Source organism: Rhamphochromis longiceps, linkage group LG7, assembly GCF_057381845.1.
Source record: "Rhamphochromis longiceps isolate RC_006_pf linkage group LG7, R_longiceps_female_GT1.1, whole genome shotgun sequence".
NCBI lineage: Eukaryota > Metazoa > Chordata > Actinopteri > Cichliformes > Cichlidae > Rhamphochromis > Rhamphochromis longiceps.
The window spans coordinates 17,804,703-17,825,160 of NC_140563.1; the positions used below are offsets into that span (position 1 = coordinate 17,804,703).

Sequence of the window (20,458 nt, forward strand, 5' to 3'; positions counted from 1 at the left end):
ATTTTTTTTTTCTTTTAGATATGCACACACATACACATAAGCTCAACAACGCAGATGACACACAAACTAACACACACGGGCACAGACAGACAGATCTCAAAGAAATTGTGATTGTTTATCATCATCAGTCTTTTGTAATAGGAAAAAGAGTACAGCATCAAGTCAGTGAAACGTCTGCTGCTTTGGTGTAAATGAAATTAACTACAGGTGCACTAGAACGGCAACAATGAGACTACCCCCCCAAAACAAGAATGGTTATATAGTTACAATTTTTCCCTCCTCATCTTTTCTGGATGTTTTTTCACTAGTTTTGCAATTAGCTAGGGTCAGTGTCACTACTCCCAATGCCTGGATCCTGCAGAGATTGCAGAGGTACTTCAACTCCTCCAGGATGACAAATCAATATATGCCATTGCTAAGGTTTGCTGTGTCTCCCAGCACAGTCTCAAGAGCATGGAGGAAATTCCAGGAGACAGGCAGTTACTCTAAGAGGGTCTTAACCCATCACCAGGATTTGTATCTGCTCCTTTTTGCATGGAGGAACAGGACGAACACTGCCAGAGCAGTCCTGTTACATCGTTCAGCATGACTGGTTTGGTGGTGGGTCAGCGATGGTCTGTGGAGGCATATCAATGGAAGGACACACAGACCTCTACAGCCTAGCCAGTGGCACCATATCCGCCATTAGGCATGTAGATGAAATCCTTGGACCCATTGTCAGACCCTATGCTGGTGCAGTGAGTCCTGGGTTCCTTCTGGTGTACAACAATATCAGCCTGATATGATTAGAGTGTGCAGGCAGTTCCTGGAGGATAGAGGAACTGATACCATTGATCTGTATCCAGTAGAACAGCTGTAGGACGTTATATCTCAATCCATCAGTTGCTGCAATGGAAACTTGGCAAACTGGACTAGCCTGCCACATCATTTTTTTCCACTTTTACCCTTACATCAGGTCGGCTAATATAATGGATGCCCTTCCTGAAAATGATGTTACTGTATAAAAAGCAGATAACATCACTAACATTGTGAATCTCATTATTCCTGGCATTATAACAAACAAGAACATCAAAAGCTCTTAAAATATAAAAAAATGGGTTCAAGGAAAATGAAAATAAACATGATCTTTCCTGCTGTACTGCTATAAAACAGACTCATTATTTAAGTCATTAAAACTAAAAGCACCTGCTGTCTGGTGGAGCGTTCTATCATTGTAGCTCTACCTTTTAAAAAACGTTTTTTTTAACCAAAATAATTGGACGGCTAGCTGAGTCCCAATCTCATGTTCAGCAAGACGGCAAAACAGAACCACTCCTTTAAATGCTCCTATTGTCTGTTTGTGACCATAAAGACGTTTTACTTAAATAGCTTTTGTTTGACCTCTGAGCAGCCAAAATAACAATCACAGCTCATTATTGTGTACCTCACAAAAAACCCAATGCTACTCTTCCAGAAATCTTACCCCGTAAAAAGATGGATTTGTTCGATCTTTTCCAGCTTAAGAACTTGGTTTATCACATTTTTACAGAAAATAAGACTTTAAACAGTTACAATAGAGAAGGTTTGCAGAGAACACCAGTCTAAAGTCTTTTCTGATTACAGTGAGTGAGTAGCTTCTTTCAGTAATAGCCAGAAATTGGTGTTTGCTCGCTGTAGCGCGACCTCTTAGGAACTAGTTAGTGACAGGCTTAGCGTGTTACTTTTTGCAGCCAGATAGAGCAGTCTAATTCTATTCCAATCATTGCCTTCATGTTGCTGCTGAAACAGAGGGAGGTTTTTAATTAGCTAAATGGACTTGGAGAGAAATTGACTATAAATATTCATTATGATTGCTGTTGTCCCGCAGATAAAGCAGGAGTTTTAATCCTGATAGTTTCACCATCTAGAAAGCAGAGTGATTCTTTCAAGCAGATCTTTTTCAGTGTTCTTTTTTTCACAAAAAGATAATTGAAATCATGAGCGTTATGTAGTCATTTCATAGCCAATGACTACATCATCGGTGCAGTTATAGTTATTATAGATCATCATGTGGGCTCATTGAGTTCCACTTGTGGAAGATTTCATTTTAGATCCTAATTTAAGACTTTTGTACAGTTGATCAAGTGGGGCCGCATTCCATAAGATGACTTCTTATGTTCATATTTATATTGTTTGGCAAAATGTTAGCATTTATATCAAAAGGGATATTACAACAAATATCACAAGTGTTTATACGTAAGAACAAATGAGAGTGGGGGGTTTGACATGTGTGTACGATTTAAAATTTGCAGGGTGTGCTCACAGAGCAGCCCACATACGTCAGTGTTTCTTTGCTTCATTTCCTGCTAATTGATCTCCACCGTGTAGGGAAGGAGGCTGATACCAATCTGCATGTGCGTGTGTGTTTGTGTAACTGCTGCCGATAGTGAGCCAGATATATTCGACCACAGTACAAAACTGGTGGTGCTGAGTCAGCATGTTGAGGTCACAGCACTGGTGTTGGTACCAGACCTCCATCTGGTTGTGCTAACAAAGAGGCACGCTTATCACTCACTACATCTGATAGTATCTCGGGGCTCCAGATTGGAGTTGGCTTCGCCGCCGGTTGTCCGCATTGAGAACACATTGTTTGTGTACGTCATGCGTTTCTCATTATCAGGGGCCCTTGATTGGCAGATTAAGCAAAAGCATGCACCGTGTTGGACAAGTCGACAGCTGAATGCAGTGTAGGAAGCGTAACAGCATGATCTAACCAGCAGATGGCAGGAAGCACACACGTGTACGCTGTGTCTCATGGTTATTGGCAAACCCGCACAGATGTTGGTAGTGCTCCCGATTTGCAGTTTTTAATCTCATTAAGATAGATTGCTTCATGTGAATGATTGATGTTTGGCTGCACATGTGACAGCTGTGTGTGTCTGATTCGCACAGCTCTTCCTCGCCAAGTGCTGTCATCAGCAACAGTCAAAAGTCATTATAAATAATACTCTGAAATTCTTCTAAATTATGCATACACTTTAGACATGTTTAAAAAATGTACTGTTTTTAATCTTGAACTGTGTCTGTGCATACGTGCTATGCAGAAGATCTCCATCTCTCCAGTACTTGAAAGGATTTGGTGCTGCTGTGCTCACTTTCTCTCTCTCTCTCAATTCTAATCTTTCTCCCAGTATGACTCATCTAAGCTGTGGACTCTGCTTCTCTTCTGTGCATTCGTATCAAGTGGATCATATGGCCCCTCACGTAACTGCACGCTACCTTGCCTTTTGTGTTACATATCTCACAGGGTGGGTGTAGACACAGAAGTGGAATAGGATCTCTGCATAAACATGTGGTATAGACAGCTGAACGAAACACTTTTGAGGTTTAGATTTTGACTTGTTTAACAACTTTTACTGCCTACAGTGACACGCCGGAGGGACCCGAGGACAGACTCGCTTGTTGTTCTCCCCATTAGCTTGAACCAGTTGTTGATTAAGTTTCAATAGAGTCTCACTAGTTAGTTTCCTCCCACTAGCCTCCTAATGAATGCCGGGGATGATTTGGCTACGATTGTCTTCCCTCATCACTGCAAATGACTGTTGAATACTGCTGCATTGTAAAATCAATAGCCTTGGACTATCAGAGCCCTGAACAGTCACAGATTACTGATGAGGGTGATTTGAGGTGTTTAGCTGTGAATGTGAGTGTGTTTTGGCTGCATATGTGTGTAGACGGAGGGAAATGCAGAACGACAAAGAAGGCGCGCGCGTGTGTGAGAAGAGAAAAGAAACAAAAGAAAAGATGAAAACCAAGAAATATTGATCGTATCTATTTTTGTTCACACGCCTGATTGTTTCCTTTGAGATAATGCCTTGGAAGTAGACAAAATCTCCATCTATACAAATGACAGAAATTTCCTCTTCCCAACAGAGGGAGGGCTAAAATCGATGTCAGCTAGCAATCTGTGGCTAATCAAAGTGAATAGTTGGCCCCCTGTTGCAGACAGCAGCTTTAGTCCTTATTGTTTTTAAGCCTGTTTAATTGGCTCTGGGTTCCACATGCTGACAACGAATGGTGAGACAATGTTTTTGTTCATTTTAAGAGAATTTATTAAGCGTTTGTTTCTCATCCTCATCCAGTAGCGTACTGAGCGATTGTGTAATTTGGTATTCTCTTTGTCTTGACTCAGCTGCCTTTGGACGGGCAACTTGCTGTTCTTTGCTGCGGCGCAGGCAGTGTGATTCATCATTTTGGTACTGTGGTCTTGGAATTTTTATTCCATTTTCAGCCTCTTTTTTTGTGTGCTTTACATAGCTACATTATTGCAAAGGTCTTTCCATCTTATCAATGTGTATGTTTGTACACAACCAAAGGCCATAAATCAAAGCTGCATTTGCACTCTGCATAATGTATCTCATGTTTCAATGAGGAAATGCGGGTGATCTTATGAATAATACAAGCTGCTCACTCTTCGATGCCAATACAGATAATAATAAAGCAGGCTTCTATCAAATGTGGGCCAACCATGAGTGCCACAGAGCCGGGTACATTAGCTGTGGACGGCTGGTGATAAATCAGGCATTCACAGAGAGGATTGCCTGGCACAGGGAGCTCCCTTCAGAGGCCTCCCGGAGCTGTGCCATACGGTGAGGCAAGGCATTCAGAATCCCCTCCTTACCCGGTACCACAGGTCTCCAGGGTAGCTTTTAATCGCCACAAATGGGCGGCAATAACAACTGGCTATATTTTACGTTCTGTCCGATAGTTACGGCCTCCTGTAGCTTTTACGACAAGGAGATGTCAGGTTCCTGCCATAATTGGCTCTTCTATGGGGATTTTATGACTATGTTTACTTTGTGAGGATGACTATGGGATGCAGTGCTGTCTTAAGGGCCCGCTGGGTTTGGCTGGTTGATGTACTTTCCATTTGTTGCTACGTACAGTGAGGGTGTCTAATGGTCAGACACTGTATTGTCTCCTGATTGATGTATGTAAGGCTGAGGCCAGGGTGGTTGGAGTTATCTGAGCCCAACTCTGACCATCTTACTTTACATCCTTAGAGTCAGGGAGCAGGGAGCAGGGAGACCTGCTGCTGTCACTGTGCTGATGGATGGCTGCGATCTGGGCCAATCTGGGTCTATTCTCATACATTTCCATCCAGCCATAAGTGCTGGGGGAGGGTTTTTGCTCAATTCATTGGATTAAAGCAGCGAGCGAAGTGTAAGTAACCTCTTTAGTTGTCTTTAACCAGGCAAACTTGTAGTTTATCCTCCCAGTACGTTTCTGTCACAATGCAAGGCTCCTACAACCCACAGCAAAGCACCCTCACATCTCCTGGTGTGTTGTAATAATTCTTACACTCGGGGCTGACCTGCTGTGCATGGAAGCACGATGTTCTCATCAACAGATGAGAAACCATTAAACGTAATCTCCTCGTGTGGAGAAAATTGCAATGCATCTCTCAGCCCAATGAGGCATGGCAGAATTATCTTTGTCTCCTGTTTTTGCCTTCCTTGTTTGATGTTAAAGTATGATGAGGTGATAAGAGGATATCCTCAAATGCAGACCGCACCACGACCCCCGCACATTAAGTCTCAAAAGTGAGCCAAGTCATTATCTTGCATTTCCTTTAATCTTACCTCTTGTCAGTGGCAGCATTTGAGCCCAAAATGAGGGCTCAGCGTTGGTCACACGGAACAACTAAAATCGAATTATCTGCAGTGTGAGCGAATGCACTGAATGACTTATTTGCTTTGCAGCTAATGTCATGATGGTGGTTGGGGCAGGTTTGTGGCATGTTATTAACTAACGTGTTACTCATGTCGAAGTACTTGGAAATCATTTCAGAAAAAAAATGTTCAAAATGCTGCCTTGAAGCTTTAGTCGTAGAACAACTAATGCTTTGTCAGTCTGCATATCTGAAAATGTATTTTCATAGATTTGCAATATTCCAGTTCAGTCTGCATGCAGAAGATAGTGATTCAAAATACCCAGTGTAGTGTTGCTTTGCTGAGGATGCTCTAGGAGCTGACTTATGTGAACTTAGTGTAAACAAGCAATAAGAGCATACCAGCAGGAAAAGTGAAGGACTATCAAACGCAGCTTTTGAAGACATAATATTATGCAATTAGATATGTAATTTAATTATGGCTTCAATGGTTTAATGTTGAGAAAACACATTTGTCCCCCTATATATTTCTGCAGCATCTCTGCTTTTTGTTATACTCCTTGAGAAGGAACAGTGTTGCGATTTTTCTTATTTACACCAAGGTTTATACTGTCAGGCCTTACTGTCAGTGTGAGCAGGTTAGAAAGAAAATTGCATCCTATTGTGAAAAACCCATCAGTATAGAAATCTGTACCAGTTACCAGTTTAAAAAAACCCCCAAACAAAACACAATGATCCTGCTGTCACAGGTTACACACCGTGCAGCTTTCTAAGCTTTGGTGGTTCCACAGTCTACGAGGAGCACCTGTGAGAGCAGCAGCTGGTCACTTTGGAAGCAGATCATATGTCAGTACATGAGGAGAGGATTGCCATTAGTCACTTTTCAATCACTGCTCTGCTTTCTTAATGGGCTATAATGTACTTGCTTGGTCAGGTAAGAGCCACCTATCATATCACTGTGGTGCTGTTTTTTTTTTTTTATTGATGCCGAATTCTTGCAAATATAAGAATAAAGTAAATGTGAGAACCAGATATTTTTGGAGAACTCTGGTCTACATAAAGTCTGTTGTCTGTCTGTCACTGTATCTTGTCAGCATGAGGTAGCTTTAACATTTCTCATTTATATCCTTATTTTCATTAATATAATAATGTCTCATAACATTATTATCTATTTGTAGCTATTTGTGCAGTCACAAGGTCAGTCTCAAAGACAAACAGTTGTTTTTTCATGGTTGAACCTTATTATTTATTTATTTACTGTTGGTGACCACTTTTACTGATGAGCTGGTTCAGTGCCCATTCGAGGAACCTTCCTTTTTCCTTCCATTTGTTCACATTTTTGTTTTTTTGCTTCAGTGAGCCTTCACCAAACATGGCTCTGCACTTCCCTCTGATGTGTAGTATTGTAGTGCTTTGGTAACCGCACAGTCCCACAACATCGCATTCATTATTTACAGTGATAAATATCCATGACATTGAAGGAAACGTGTGTGTGTGTGTGTGTGTGTGTGTGTGTGTGTGTGTGTGTGTGTGTGTGTGTGTGTGTGTGACAGAATGCTCTTGGCTTGTCAACAAGAGCAGACAGCACATTGTTCTACAAGTGGTTGTAGGAGTCTGTGTGTTCGTGCACGTGTGTTTGTGCGTGCCGTAATGAAAGTGTAAAAATGAGCCGCAGCACTCTAACAGCAGTCGCCCTTTTGTCTTCTCAGCTCCCTGCACCCGCTTCCTGCATGACACCATCAGACTGACACACTCCTTTGTGCTTTATAGCACACAGCTGGCTATCAGTGACATGTGCATGTATTTACCCTTGTGCATGTCTGATTGTGTCTGCGTGTGGCCACATGCTGTGCTGTGCCACTGCTGCACCTGTTTCATGTTTCTTATCATGCTCATCATTTCACAAAGCCTTACAGGCCTTAGCACGTGAGACATAAACACACACTCACCCACCTCGATGAATAATTAAGAAGGTGCCATGTAGATAAGAGGCCAGTGTACCTCAGAGCGCCAAACACGCTCGGATTAAACGCTTTTTGTTTCCTCCGCCATGTGTTTGACTTCTCGTCTGCAAGTTCTGTCAACGTACACACACACACACACACACACACACACACACACACACACACACACACACACACATAATTTGACATGAGTAACTGCGAAAGGTTGACTTTAAGGGGCCTGTTCACTCATGTTATATAGTGTTTGGGTTTATTTGTCCAAGTTTTGAGAAATCAGCCTCTTTGATGTTTTACCCCTCCCACCCAAATCTATTCTAGGGCAATAAGACTTTTTTGGATTCTCAGCATAAAAAGAAGATATCTAAAAAATTCAGTAGTAACACCTCTTGCGTCTGTGCAATCCAAACATCTAGCTGCTGTCAACAGTTTTCACTTCCTGTCAAACTCCTTGGAAAACAAGCTAGTACTAAAGTTTTCATGATTTTGTGTTAGCTTTGGGTAAACCCACCCTCTTTTTTCCTTTGTCTTTTTTTTAGTTAAAGCACCTAATAAAATGATTCCCCTAATCCCATACCATAAAATGCGTAATTACAATAATAAATGCAAAGCTGCTGTGCCGAGGCCAAAAAACATTTCAGAGGAATTATCAGTGTGTTTGCATTTCTAGGTCTAGCATGTCGTCAGTGTGTAATTGAGGATGCTGTTATCATGGCAGTCAGAGCACTGAGAGCCATTAACAGGCCAGTCTTTAATGACATTCTGTATTATGGATGCCTTGTGCGTACAGTTTCATCAGAGGTCATAAACACTGGCCAAGTCAGCAAACTCCACTCATTAAGAGACATTTAAATGTAATTATTTATTGATGCCTCTTTTGATCTATTGTCCCGGCTGCAGTGATGTAAGTTTTTATTTTTCATGTCATGAGGCCTGGTTGCTGAGATTGCCCAGGTTAACAGCTGTATTAACTAATGCAATTAATGTGGTCTTAAAAAGGATGAAGGGAGAAGAAATAAAAATGGCGAAGGCATGCTTTAATAAGCGTTCCAACAAGTCTCGCATGCAAAACCCTTCAGTGGGAATTTTCCATATTTTGGAAAAGGTTTTGTTCAGTTCAGTTCATTTTTATTTCAAACATTTCAAACATGTGCCTTCACAATCATTAAAAAAAATCATTCCATTATTTGTTTGAAAAGGAGTAGGCTGAAGTATTTACTTATTTGTCCCTACCCCCTCAAGTTTTACCTCTCATTCATTTATTTATTTATTTTTTGTCTTTGTTCAATTTAGACAAACCCAAATATGGTGAGAGGTGAGACTTCAGTACTTTCTAGAAAGTGTGTTGTGGGGGAACTAATGAAAGGACTTAAAAAATCAACACACATTTGATTAGATTTGTAACAAATAGCTAATTTCATGGACCATGTAAAGTTTTATTGGCCATTTTATGGGATGCGTTCATGGAGTGCCAACACAGTTCGCCTGTTTGACATTTCCTGCAGCCAGGATGATAAAGCTGTTGAACCGACACGTTTTATGAAAGACGTTTTTGCTCACTTACGATTTTATTAGACTACAAAAAGCCACAGACCTGCTCGTGTAGCCGCAAAGGGCCGTGAACCAGCTGAGGAAGAGTCATTAAGAGTTCAAGCGCTATCAAGGGAATAAATTAGACCGCTTTCTGAGAAGCGCTCTGATTCCCACAGAACTGTCACACTTGTTTTAATGCCAAAGTCCTACCCTGTCAATGGTATTATATGTGGACTAAGACATTCTTGCTGAGAGCGACATGTCTTTAGTAAAATCATATTTATCTGGTGTCAGTAGTTGTTGGTGTAAAGTTTTTATTATCTTTTTTTTTCCCATCTGTGGCTATTTAGACATAAGCCAACACAGTCCAACGACAAGAGCGAGGGTGCTGCTGCATTAATTCTTCAGTGTGATTATGGACACCCCCTCTTCAGCCTTGCTAACACACAAATCAGTGAGCATTCTTCAGCGTTTGGCTGTAGGATGTTTTCATTCCTGTTTAGCCAGTTCCATTGATTAAAGGAGCGGTGTAGTGTTGCAGCACTGAATGATCTGCAGTGCTTTGTACTATAAAGTATACACAGTTATGCCTTTATAGGCCCTATTTGAACCTTTATATAATATTTATTTAATATAATTTTCTAGCAGATTTTCATAAAAAAATTTATCCCCATTTATTTAGCTGAATCTACAAAAATACCAAAGATAACACAGTATAACTATAGAGTAGTATTTTTACGCCAACTACATGTTTTTCTACATTTAACATATTTTGGCATGGTCTCTTTGAAAATTTAGCAAAGCTGGATAAGTGGAGGACAAAATAAAATGCTATCTACAGCAGATGAAGCATATCTGAAAGGGCTGTCCTTAAGAAATAGGAAATAAACACGCAAAGCTCTGACACTGGACCTGAGAGACTCATGTGGCCCTTCAGTTGATCCATCTACTATTCAGTGAAGCTTCATCTGAATTGGCCTCAGTGGAAGGGTGGCTGTCGAGAAGCTGTTCTTAAGGAAGAGAAATGGGGAGAAAAGGCTGAGGTATACCAAATTACAAAAGAACTGGACTGAAAATCAGCAGCAACAAATGTGATTGGAGTGATCAATCCACATTTGAAATTTCAACATTGTTGAAGTAGTGTGGGATCATCAGGACAGAGAACGGAACAAAAAAAAACATTCAAAAAGCCTGGAGAACTATTCCTGATGACTACTTAGTCGTGTAATGACAAGAAAGCCTCCTAAGAGAGCTCAGGCTGTATGGAAGATTAAAAATGGTCATACCAAATATTGACTTTCAAGATCATTAGAAGTGTGTATCTTTTGCCTTTTATACTGTATTTCTATGTATTCTTGCACACGCTTCAATAAATCATTGCAGCTATTTCTTATTTTCCTTCTAATATATAAAGAAATGAGGGGTGACCCAAGACTTGGATTTGACCTTTAACCAGCAGTGTAGAAATGCACCAAGATGGATAGTAACTTGAGGGACACATTAAAACTCCTTCTTCTCCTAACTTAGCTCTTAAAATATCCATTCATCCACAAGCGAGCAGCATTTCCCAATTAAAATTATTAGAATTTAATTTCTTTGGACCATGAATATCTGTTAAAAAACAAACAAAAACCCCCAACAAAAAACAACAACAACAACAAAAAAATCCACCCAAAAACTGACAAGATATTTTGGTCTGCACCAAAGTGTTGGATCATTCAGTTATGTTGAGAACCACACACATGTCTAAATGCAACATGAATAAGCACAAGACAAAGATAAGTGTTTATGTTAGCGTCAGCAGAGCATTCCCGCTGTTTGTGAAGGTGCTGGGGGACCAGATCAACTGAGACCAAACAGTGAAGGCCTGCTGGATCGAAAATTAGATAAGGGCCTTCGGGATGCCTGGCTCTACATTCTTAGATGTGTGACTACACTGTTATCAGAAAAACAAGCACAGGTAATCAGAAACACAGTAGGGGAGGCAGCACCTCAGTGTGTATAAATGCTCACTGGTGGAATATTTTAAGCAAAATGCATTTTTCTCATAAATGATGGTTGGGGTTGCATGAAGAGTGTTTAGAATTATTGTTACTCCTTGAGAGGATTTGGACAGAGAGGCATCTCTGATTTTATATATCATACACTCCCCCACCTCCACTTTGTGATAGTGTATATATCATAATGGCCAGCAGCAGTAGCAAGTCTGTTTTTAGACAGCTCAATATATCCGTGTTATCTCTATCAAGGTTAAATAAGCAATCAAATCAATCAAAAAGCAATCTATCAAAGAAAAAAAAATGGGGGGGGGGGGAAACCTAAGCCTGATTGGAGAGCTGCAATTTTTCAAACGAGCATCACATTCACAGGCTATATATTGCACAAACAATTTCTTATCTGACATTAACCCTTTACAGCCGATCGGAGCGGGCACGCTCTGTTTTGCGTAACTATTTTTAAATCCCGGTAGCTCTGCAACCACGTAAGCTAGCGCAATAATTTTTTTTGCATATGAAACTGGAGGAGTTGTACTTACATCTTATGCCATCAGCTTGTCCTAGGTCACAGTTTCCTTCCACATATAGCTTTGCAAAAACTGCATAAAAATCACTTGCAGCAACAAAAACATGATATTCCAGAAACACGCTTCGCCGATCCATCAGCTGTTTGTAACACTTCCTACGTCCATCAGCGCGAACTATCACATGACCGCATGACCTGCCCGAAACCGGAAGTGACGTCATTTTGCGGAAATGTAGTTTTTTACGATCGGGGCCTTATGAGCTTGTGTTTTACTTGTTATGTGTTTTAAAAAGTTATGTTTGACTTTATGACTTTCTGTGTCGTTTCTGGGATGCTTAGGACTCATATTGCACTGCTGGAAATAGTTTATTTTGATGCATATGCTGTTATTTTGCAAATTTGCACTATAATATTTATTTTCGTTTTTCCTGCAGTATATAAAAATTGGTGTATTTCAAAAATAAAACTATGAAGACACTCAAAATAAATTTCCTGTGGTGGGAAACTAGTTTGTGTAACTTTTTTGTATTTACAGTTTTGAGGGATAAGCCTCTTAAATTTCTCTAACTAGAAATATATGTTAAAAAAACAAAAACGATTTTCAATTTTTTTGTAGTTTATTGCACTTTTTTGCAATTTATGTAATTATTATGCACCTAATGCAGACATATTATTAAAGTTTGGGCTATAATGGTTGTATTGATGTATAGCAACTTGAAATGCTCCCAAAAATGGCTCCACAGCATGTAAAAATATAATATAAGCTCTGGCGAACTTGGTTCTATGGTAGGTCTTAAAGGGTTAAGCATGAATAGATGTGGGGCTGGGGCTCTTGTCGAGGATCAGGAGGGGTCTAACTGATTATAGGTGGATCTAGAGGGATTGGTCTGCCTTAGTAGATAAAAGAGGTTGGCAATACAGAGACAGGCTCCATTCATCAGACGCAGAGGTGGCACGTCAGCCACTTTTGTACAGCACTGCAGGCTGACGGATGGCTCTGCTGCTGACATAAAGACATCTGAGGGGCTGTCATTATCAACGTGGTTCTGTAGCCAACAGGAGAGGACAGTGGCTAATCAAAATCAATGGTAGCAGGTAGCCAGAGTGAAACCGAGGAAGCAGACACTGAAATTAACCTTGACACGGCAGCAAGTTAGTCGAAAGTTTGCAGCCAGAGTTTGTCTAAAACAGTAAATTTCATTAGCAGCCTATCAAAGCAAGAAATCAAGACCGGAAGCTCATTCTGGGGATTTATTTTTTTGCGTGTGTGCACAATGTTGTACATTTAGCTCCGCAGAAGTTAAATAATGGAAAACACTAAGGATGTTATGTTTGAATTCTTTTTAATTAGGCTTTCAGTGGAAGCGAGTGCCCATTTGCCATCTGTGGATTTGGTGGATCATTACCTTACTGTTGCCAGGTTTTGTCATAAGTCTGAATAGAGACATAGCTGTTCAGAATTCTTCACATGGGATAGTCTTAATGCTCTGTCTAATTGAGATGGATATGTTTTTAATGACTGGGATTCATTTGGTTGTTGGCTGAAGTGATGGTGTGCAGGGACAGAGAAAAAGAGAGCGGAGAGCATGCCGCGCTAATAAGGATACTGTGGCCAAAGGTTACTGTTGAAGCTCATATTTGTATTTCACTTGATTTCTGTGGCTGAGTCAGAGACCATTTCTTCTTCTTTTTAATGGGGTAGCAGTAATTGCATGTCTAATGGAGGTTCACTCTATTGCCTGTTAGCTTGGCAGCAGTGGCTTGCTGCTCATTTATAAAGCGAAGGGAGGGCAGGGGTGTTCATAGTTAGAAAGTCATGACATTAGCAGCAATTTTAACTGTATACTGCTTAATAGAGGGCTAACACTACTTGTTATTGACAGCTTTGGATGCCCAAGAGTATTGCTCCCGCTTATTTAAGGACATGCACATAGCTCCAATTGAGGATTAGAAGATAAACATAATTAATCCTTGATGGTTCAATAATTTGCAGGATCTGTGTTGACAGTATCTCGCCCGGTCCGAGGCTTCAAATATCTACCGAGTGTGAGCTGTTGTATGATCAATGTGCTGTTTAGAGCCAGCTGGAAAAACCACCACAAAATGGGTTTGATTTTTTTTGAGGGATGCCATAATTGTGACCTGCAGAGAAATGGTGAACACACAACACATGGCTGTGCTCTGACCGATAGACCGGCACATCAAGTGTGTGACAGTGCCTCATGTACCACAAGAGATATGAGAGTGTGACGGCTGCAGATCATTAGGATCCCACAGCTGGGAGAATAGCCTTCAGTCAAACATTTATCTCTTGTCGTAGGCACCACAGTCGAAAAGTCTTTGTTCGCCCTTAGTGCACCTGATGGAAGCCATTCCTTTTCCGTGTCCTCTAAAATCCATGTAAGGAACGACTCTGTCAACCTTTCTTCATCTCTCACTGTGTAGAAGAGAAATACACTTTCACCTTGGCTAGTTTCAAAATGATCTAATTTCTCTTAAAAACATTACACCCTAGCCTCATCGGAGATGCGCATATCCTGTCACTTTACTCCCCGGCCGTCACATCTTTCTCCTCTTTCTCACAAATGACCAGTCAATTAGCCGTCTTATCTGGAGTCTGGGGCTTAACCTGAGCTAGTGAGGAGACGAAAGTTGGCCATCATTTCACCAGACCTTGTTTCAAATGGTGTCACATCTTCCACACCCGACCCTGCAAGCTGATAGAAGCGTTACTAAGAAACATCAGAATTAATTTAAGACGGGACTGTTTCATTTTAAAGCCCTTGGAGAAATAATGGTTGACTTCAGTGAATATGTCATTGGGCTTCCCTTTATTCTTATGGATGGAAGCAATGTTGTGAAGGTCTATAATAAGGATAACTAGTTACTTAGTTCAACTATGCAAGATTAGTGCATTTTGTTTAAATGCTTCTTTTAAATTACTTTGAAATATGTTATTTAAGGACAAAAGGCAGTTTACTTAAATTGTTACTTATTCTAAGTACAGCGCTTTATTATTCATTATGTTGGGCAAAACTCCATCCATTTACATCCATGCGCCAGTACGTGGTCAGTGTTTGTGAAGCTGTCAAACAGTCACTCATTTCATAGGTTGGGATAATACCGTGATGAAAGATGAGCTCACCACACAGCAGGTTGTCTACTAATCTAAAGGTTGTTGGTTCAATCCATGGATGTTCCACTCTGCAGGCCAAAGAATTCTTGTGCAAAAACCAGCCCATAACTGATGATGGACACATTGGGGAATAAAAAAATGAAAATAAAGTTCTCAACATTGAGACGTTCCCATCCTCTGTAATGTTATTTAAATAATCTCTTTATACGCATCCACAGTCCACTCTTGCTCATTAAGTCATTAAATTTGGAATCTCATTTTCATGAGTGGGCTTGTTTGGAGGGTGGGCATCATTACATATAAATTGGATTGCTGTGGGTTGCCAAGGAAGAGACCTATCTTTGGGGTTACCAGGCAGGGGAAGCAGTGTGTTGATGATGATGGTGATGGGAGGATGAGCAGAAGGGTTAGAAGATATGGAGTTGATTACTTTGGGTTGCCATGGCGGAGGAGACTAATACAGCAATATCTAGCTGGTTCTTTCACTTGGCTGCAGTAGGAATGGGAGAATGATGAGTATCTAAAAATGAAGATTAGATTGGTTTCATTCTCTAGCTGTGCAAAACCATCTTCTAGCATGTGATGGCAGTTAACAAGGAAGTCTTTTGCTTGTTTAGGTTTTCCTCTCTATTGACCCTCTAGTTAGCTTGTTGTACAAATATTCATCTATCTGGCTAAATGACATTCTCTCCCAGTTTTCTCATTTTCTTCTTTGGTGATTTCTTCCCTGTTCCTACCCTCCTCAAACGCTTAAGTTCTTGCTGTTTTCCCCCTTGACGCCCGTCGCCTCTGCCTCTTCATGTTTACCTACGGTGCTGTTCCCTCTGATTGTCTCTCCCAACAGTTGATGAGAGTGTTGATTGGTTAAAGGTGGTCTCTGAGGTGGGGTCAGCAGGGCTGGCAATGAGCCATCCTGCCTCACTGTGTCACAGCAGCCTGCAATCAGGCGAGCAGGATGAGACGGTGCCTGTGTAGACGCTCACCACTGTTAAGGGCCCACAGACACATGTGGTGCTTGAACACACAGAAAAGTGGGATTGAGTAAGAAGGAGGAAACAAGGAGGGAAAAGAGTCAGACACAATAAGGGAAGCAGAAAAATAAACAAGTGCATGATAGGACTGGAAAATAGTCAGCCACTGGAAGAAAGCAAAGAAACATAACAAGAAATGGGGAGTGGAGTGCAATAACATGAAATATTTGCCCATCTTCTGAATAATATCCAACCTCATCGATGTCCTGTGAGATAATAGCTGGCAGACAGGCACAACAAAATACAGATCATAGGGTCTCTCGTCTGCAGCTGTGTAATTAAGCAATATCACTGACAGACATGTATATAATAATATTACCGATGCCATCAAAGGCTGAGGCTTCATTTCCCTGACACTCAAAGGAAGAGAAACACACATCAGTCATCCCTTTGATTTCCTCTCCACCTCCTCTGATTGACTGCAATCCTATCGCCAGAAGGAAAAGTGAGAGATAGAGCTCTTTATTATTATTCCTTTTAGTCCCGGGGGGGATTAACATAAAAAAAACCACAGGATTATCTTTCGGGGTTTTCTTAATTGAAGTTAATCAGAAGCAGTGTTTCTGCGTGTCACAGTTGTTGCCGGGGTGGGTTGGTCTTTGTTCTTCTCAAACACCTTTAAGATTCTTAATGAACCATTCTGACACTGTGACATGGGATCTCTCCTCTAGATCGGTGGTGACAGTTAATTACAGTCGGAGGGAGGGAAGTGTCTGGGAGACGGTGGCGCTACACTGGCATCGACCTGATCTGATAACTCGTCTCCAAAAGAATACGAATTCTGTAGCGATGTGGGTGTGCTTGTGTTCCTCTTTTTGATGAACTGAAATAGTTCAAAGAGAATATGAGAATATATGTGTACATAGAGTAACGTCCTGTGGCGGCACCTCTCTCTCACTGCATGCTTTCTTGAGCAAATTCAAATATTTCAAGGGGAGATAAGTTAGTTGTTTTATGCAGAGCAAACAATATAGAGATTAGGTTCTTTAACTGAAAATCTTTTGACGATTTATGTTTTTGTTTTGTTTTTTTGCTGAAATGTTAGCCGACGTTGAGGTGGAGTGGGGTCATGAAGCCTGATAAATTTAAGTTGGCAGCCTTTGGTCGCAGAATGTAGGGTCTGATTTGGTCCATGGCTGTTTGGCAAAGATGCGTTAGAAACTGCAGTGAGGTTGGTGTAATAATAAGTGAGGAATTTGGTTGTTGTAGTCAAGCTGACTGTGAACTTGCAGATCCCAGACTTGTCTCTTCAAGTTGTCATTAACCACAGTATTAATAACCAATATTAACAATAAGGGACCAGACTTTGGTGCTTTGCTTTCAGTTAGAGCGTTCATATTGTGCAGTATGAGGTTGAAAGTAGAACATTTGGGTTTTGCAGAAACAAATATCAAACTGCATGCTGTTAGTTAATAACACTCAAAGTGAAAATGATGTATGATTGTAGTGCTTTACTGCTATTATGGATCTTGCATATTTGCTTTGAGGTTTTGTTTTTAATATATTCATACAGTGCCCTGTGCTGTAAACCGTGTGTGTGTGTGTGTGTGTGTATTTTTCTTTGATATAGATGTGTGCCCCCTTTGGTCTAAGATGAAATCTCCTCTCTCTTCCTGCACGTGGCTCCTATATCTCTTCTCCCAAGTTCTTTATTCTTCAAGGATCCCAGTGGAAGTTCTGGGACCTTACAGAATTCCCTGAGCTGTATTCCACAAGGCAAAGTCACAGAATTTAAATAGATTATCTAGAGAAGTCAGATATAGCAGATAATTTAATTTTATAGAAGTATAGCATACTGTGCAAATTTTATTCAGGGCTTCCTTCAAACTACTGATAAGGTGCCATTGATCCATGTTTGCAATGCTGTAAAAAGTATAGGACTTTTTTTCTTTTGCATTTTTGTTATTCTGTGCACAGAATTCTTGTACAACTTCACTCACTTTAGGTAGTAAAGATGGGAGAGGCAGTCGGTAAAGAGAGTATTACATTATTTGCACCTCGTCTATGTTAAGCTTGTGGCTTGTAACGCCATGAGCTAAACATAAATTATATTTTCAGCCAGTATTAAATTATTGTGTTAAGTGTTGTGAATGCAATTACTTGTTTTGTGCGCAGATTAAAAGGAAGGCGATGACCTTCAGGAATGAATACAACATTAGTTGCAGAATACCACATCCACATTCATGGATGTTAATTGTGAATGTATCCTTCATTTAATTGATTCTTTGGCAAAAAAGACTATTAAACTTAAATTCATCATTATTTTTTTCTTGCATCTCAATACTCAGCACATGGACTGTGCATTAAAATCCAACTTACAGTTGGTAAAACGTTTATAAATCTACATTCGATACACAGTTGGACGTCTGGCTGCCTGTAAGAATAAATGAAAAGATTAATGAATTTATTAATTCATGCATTTAATAACATAGTGCTGAGTCAAACACTTTTCCTTTTACTTGTCATAGGTTTGCTATACAATTGAGTTAAGATTCATTTACTAAACATACAGTTTATTCAGTGCATGCTGTTAAAAACTGAGCTGTGTGCTTAATAAACTGTGGATGCCATGTTTTATTACAGTGGGTTAGAGCTGCAGGTCAGCAAATAGACCTAATGGTGCAAAAAATCAACATGAAACAGGGACCATATGCAGTGTCCTGTGTCTGGATGTTTATGAGCCCTGAGCTACGCGCCCAGTAAATCACCTCTTATAATCAGGGCCATTGCCATCGGTTGTGTATAAGATTAGTATTATGAATTATATTCCTCATATTGCTTGGCTGTCACCCCCTTCATTCAGTCCCTCCTCAAAGCCAATCTGAGGCTATCAGCAACGACCTTGCCTCTGCACCCCAGCTCCAGGTGGAAGTGATAGATACTCACTCTCTGTGGCAGCTAGGCCTTTTTGTATAAGAAAAGCCATATTGATTCATGGACCAATAAATACGCACACAAGCGGTCTTACCTCGGCTGCTCCTCCCCGTCTATTTGGTTGTGGCTTTTTTTTTCTGTATTTTTTCTTCTTCTTGTCCACTCAGGCAGAAAAACAGCTGTAAAGTTCTTGACTTGTCAGTAGATCAGTGATGTGCCAGGCTCAGGGGCAGAAACAATGAAGGGTCACTGGAAGGCTGCATCAGCTATGAAAGCCGGATCTTATCGTGCCGTGCTTCATCAGTTGCTGCCAATCATGTGACTCTCAGGCCAAACACAGAAAGAATGGGACCCAGCTTTGTGTTTCTCAGATAACCAGACAACCCATCTTCTACATCCTGAAGGCTCCCTCTGCTCAATATATTAAGTATTGATCATAACAGTCATGAGAATTTAGTTATTATTTTCTCCATGTGTTTCTCCATTATAGCCAATTTATATTAGTGTCATAAGTCAAAATAAAAGAAGAGTAGCTGTTGTTTTTTTTTAATGTCCTGCAGGATACTGTGATATGTTGTTGTGTATGTTGTGTAATATGTGTAACATGTATAACTGGGCACATATTGTAGTCATTTGTAATTTTAGAATTTGTAGAATTTTTCTATTTTTGAACATTATGAGCTTCTTAAACACCTAAAATGAGGCAAGTGGCAGCAAGCCATGGTGATGTGTTTTAGACTAGGGTTGAATCACACTTTGAGGGCAGAATGGTTCATACCCACAATCCATCAATCATTCCTCCACTTCAGAACACCAGAAAAAACAAGAACGTGTCAGCGATAACTTGACTATAGAGATTTTCATTCAATAAAAAGTGAACAAATTCAAGTTTGTATCGATGCTAAATAGTCTTATATATATGTATATGTGTATGTATGTATGTATGTATGTGTGTGTGTGTATATATATATATATATATATATATATATATATATATATATATATATATATATATATATATATATATATATATATATATATATATATATATATATATATATATATATATATATATATATATATATATATATATATATATATATATAAATAAATAATGTGTATATATATATGTGTGTGTGTGTGTGTATATATGTATATGTGTATTAGGGGTGCAACGATACACAAAATTCACGGTTCGGTTCGGTTCGATACTTTGGTGTCACGGTTCGATATTTTTTCGATACAAAAAAAATGTTCATGCCTTTTTTAATTTGTCATTTATTAAAATTATAAATATATATTTTAACTCAAAAGTACAGTTTTTAAATTTAACCCTAACCCTTGTGGGTGTTTTTTATTTTGACAGCGAATGCGCACCTGCGGACCACTTATGTGCAGCCCTGGTTATTTAGCTCGTCATATTGCAGCCACAGAAATTCTTTTGTCCATGAAACCATAAAGCTGCACTTTCTTTTTGCCTTATAGTCTGATTTGTCATAACTTCTCCGTTTTGTGGTAAGCTTTTCTTTGGCTGTCACTTCTTCACCCTGACCTGTCTTATTTGGCTCAGCAGAACTAAAATATATATCTGTCTGTGAAGGTCATCGTAGTCAAATATAAATCCTGCTGCTTTTACACACACACTCACATAAGCTCAGCGATTCTCTGCGCGATCAACCTCTCACATGTTTAAGCTTGCTGCGGGAGATTTCACTTGTCATGTTTGCATAGTAAGCTAACGATTAATAAGACGATGTCAGAGGAATTGGTG

The 20,458-nt window shown here is 40.0% G+C and overlaps 1 protein-coding gene across 2 annotated transcripts in view; it reads left to right on the plus strand.

The window, feature by feature from the left end:
- LOC146665150 (PDZ domain-containing RING finger protein 4) overlaps positions 1-20,458 on the plus strand; it is a 123,373-nt gene that overhangs the window by 8,214 nt on the left and 94,701 nt on the right. Inside the window, exon 1 of one of the 2 annotated variants that reach the window (XM_085412663.1) lies at positions 6,437-6,563. The exons of the other annotated variant lie outside the window; for it this stretch is intronic. Within the exon in view, the coding sequence (XP_085268789.1) occupies positions 6,546-6,563 (18 nt within the window). The 5' untranslated portion in view covers positions 6,437-6,545. Of the gene's footprint in view, positions 1-6,436; positions 6,564-20,458 lie in introns of those variants that run through there. 2 annotated transcript variants of the gene reach the window in all.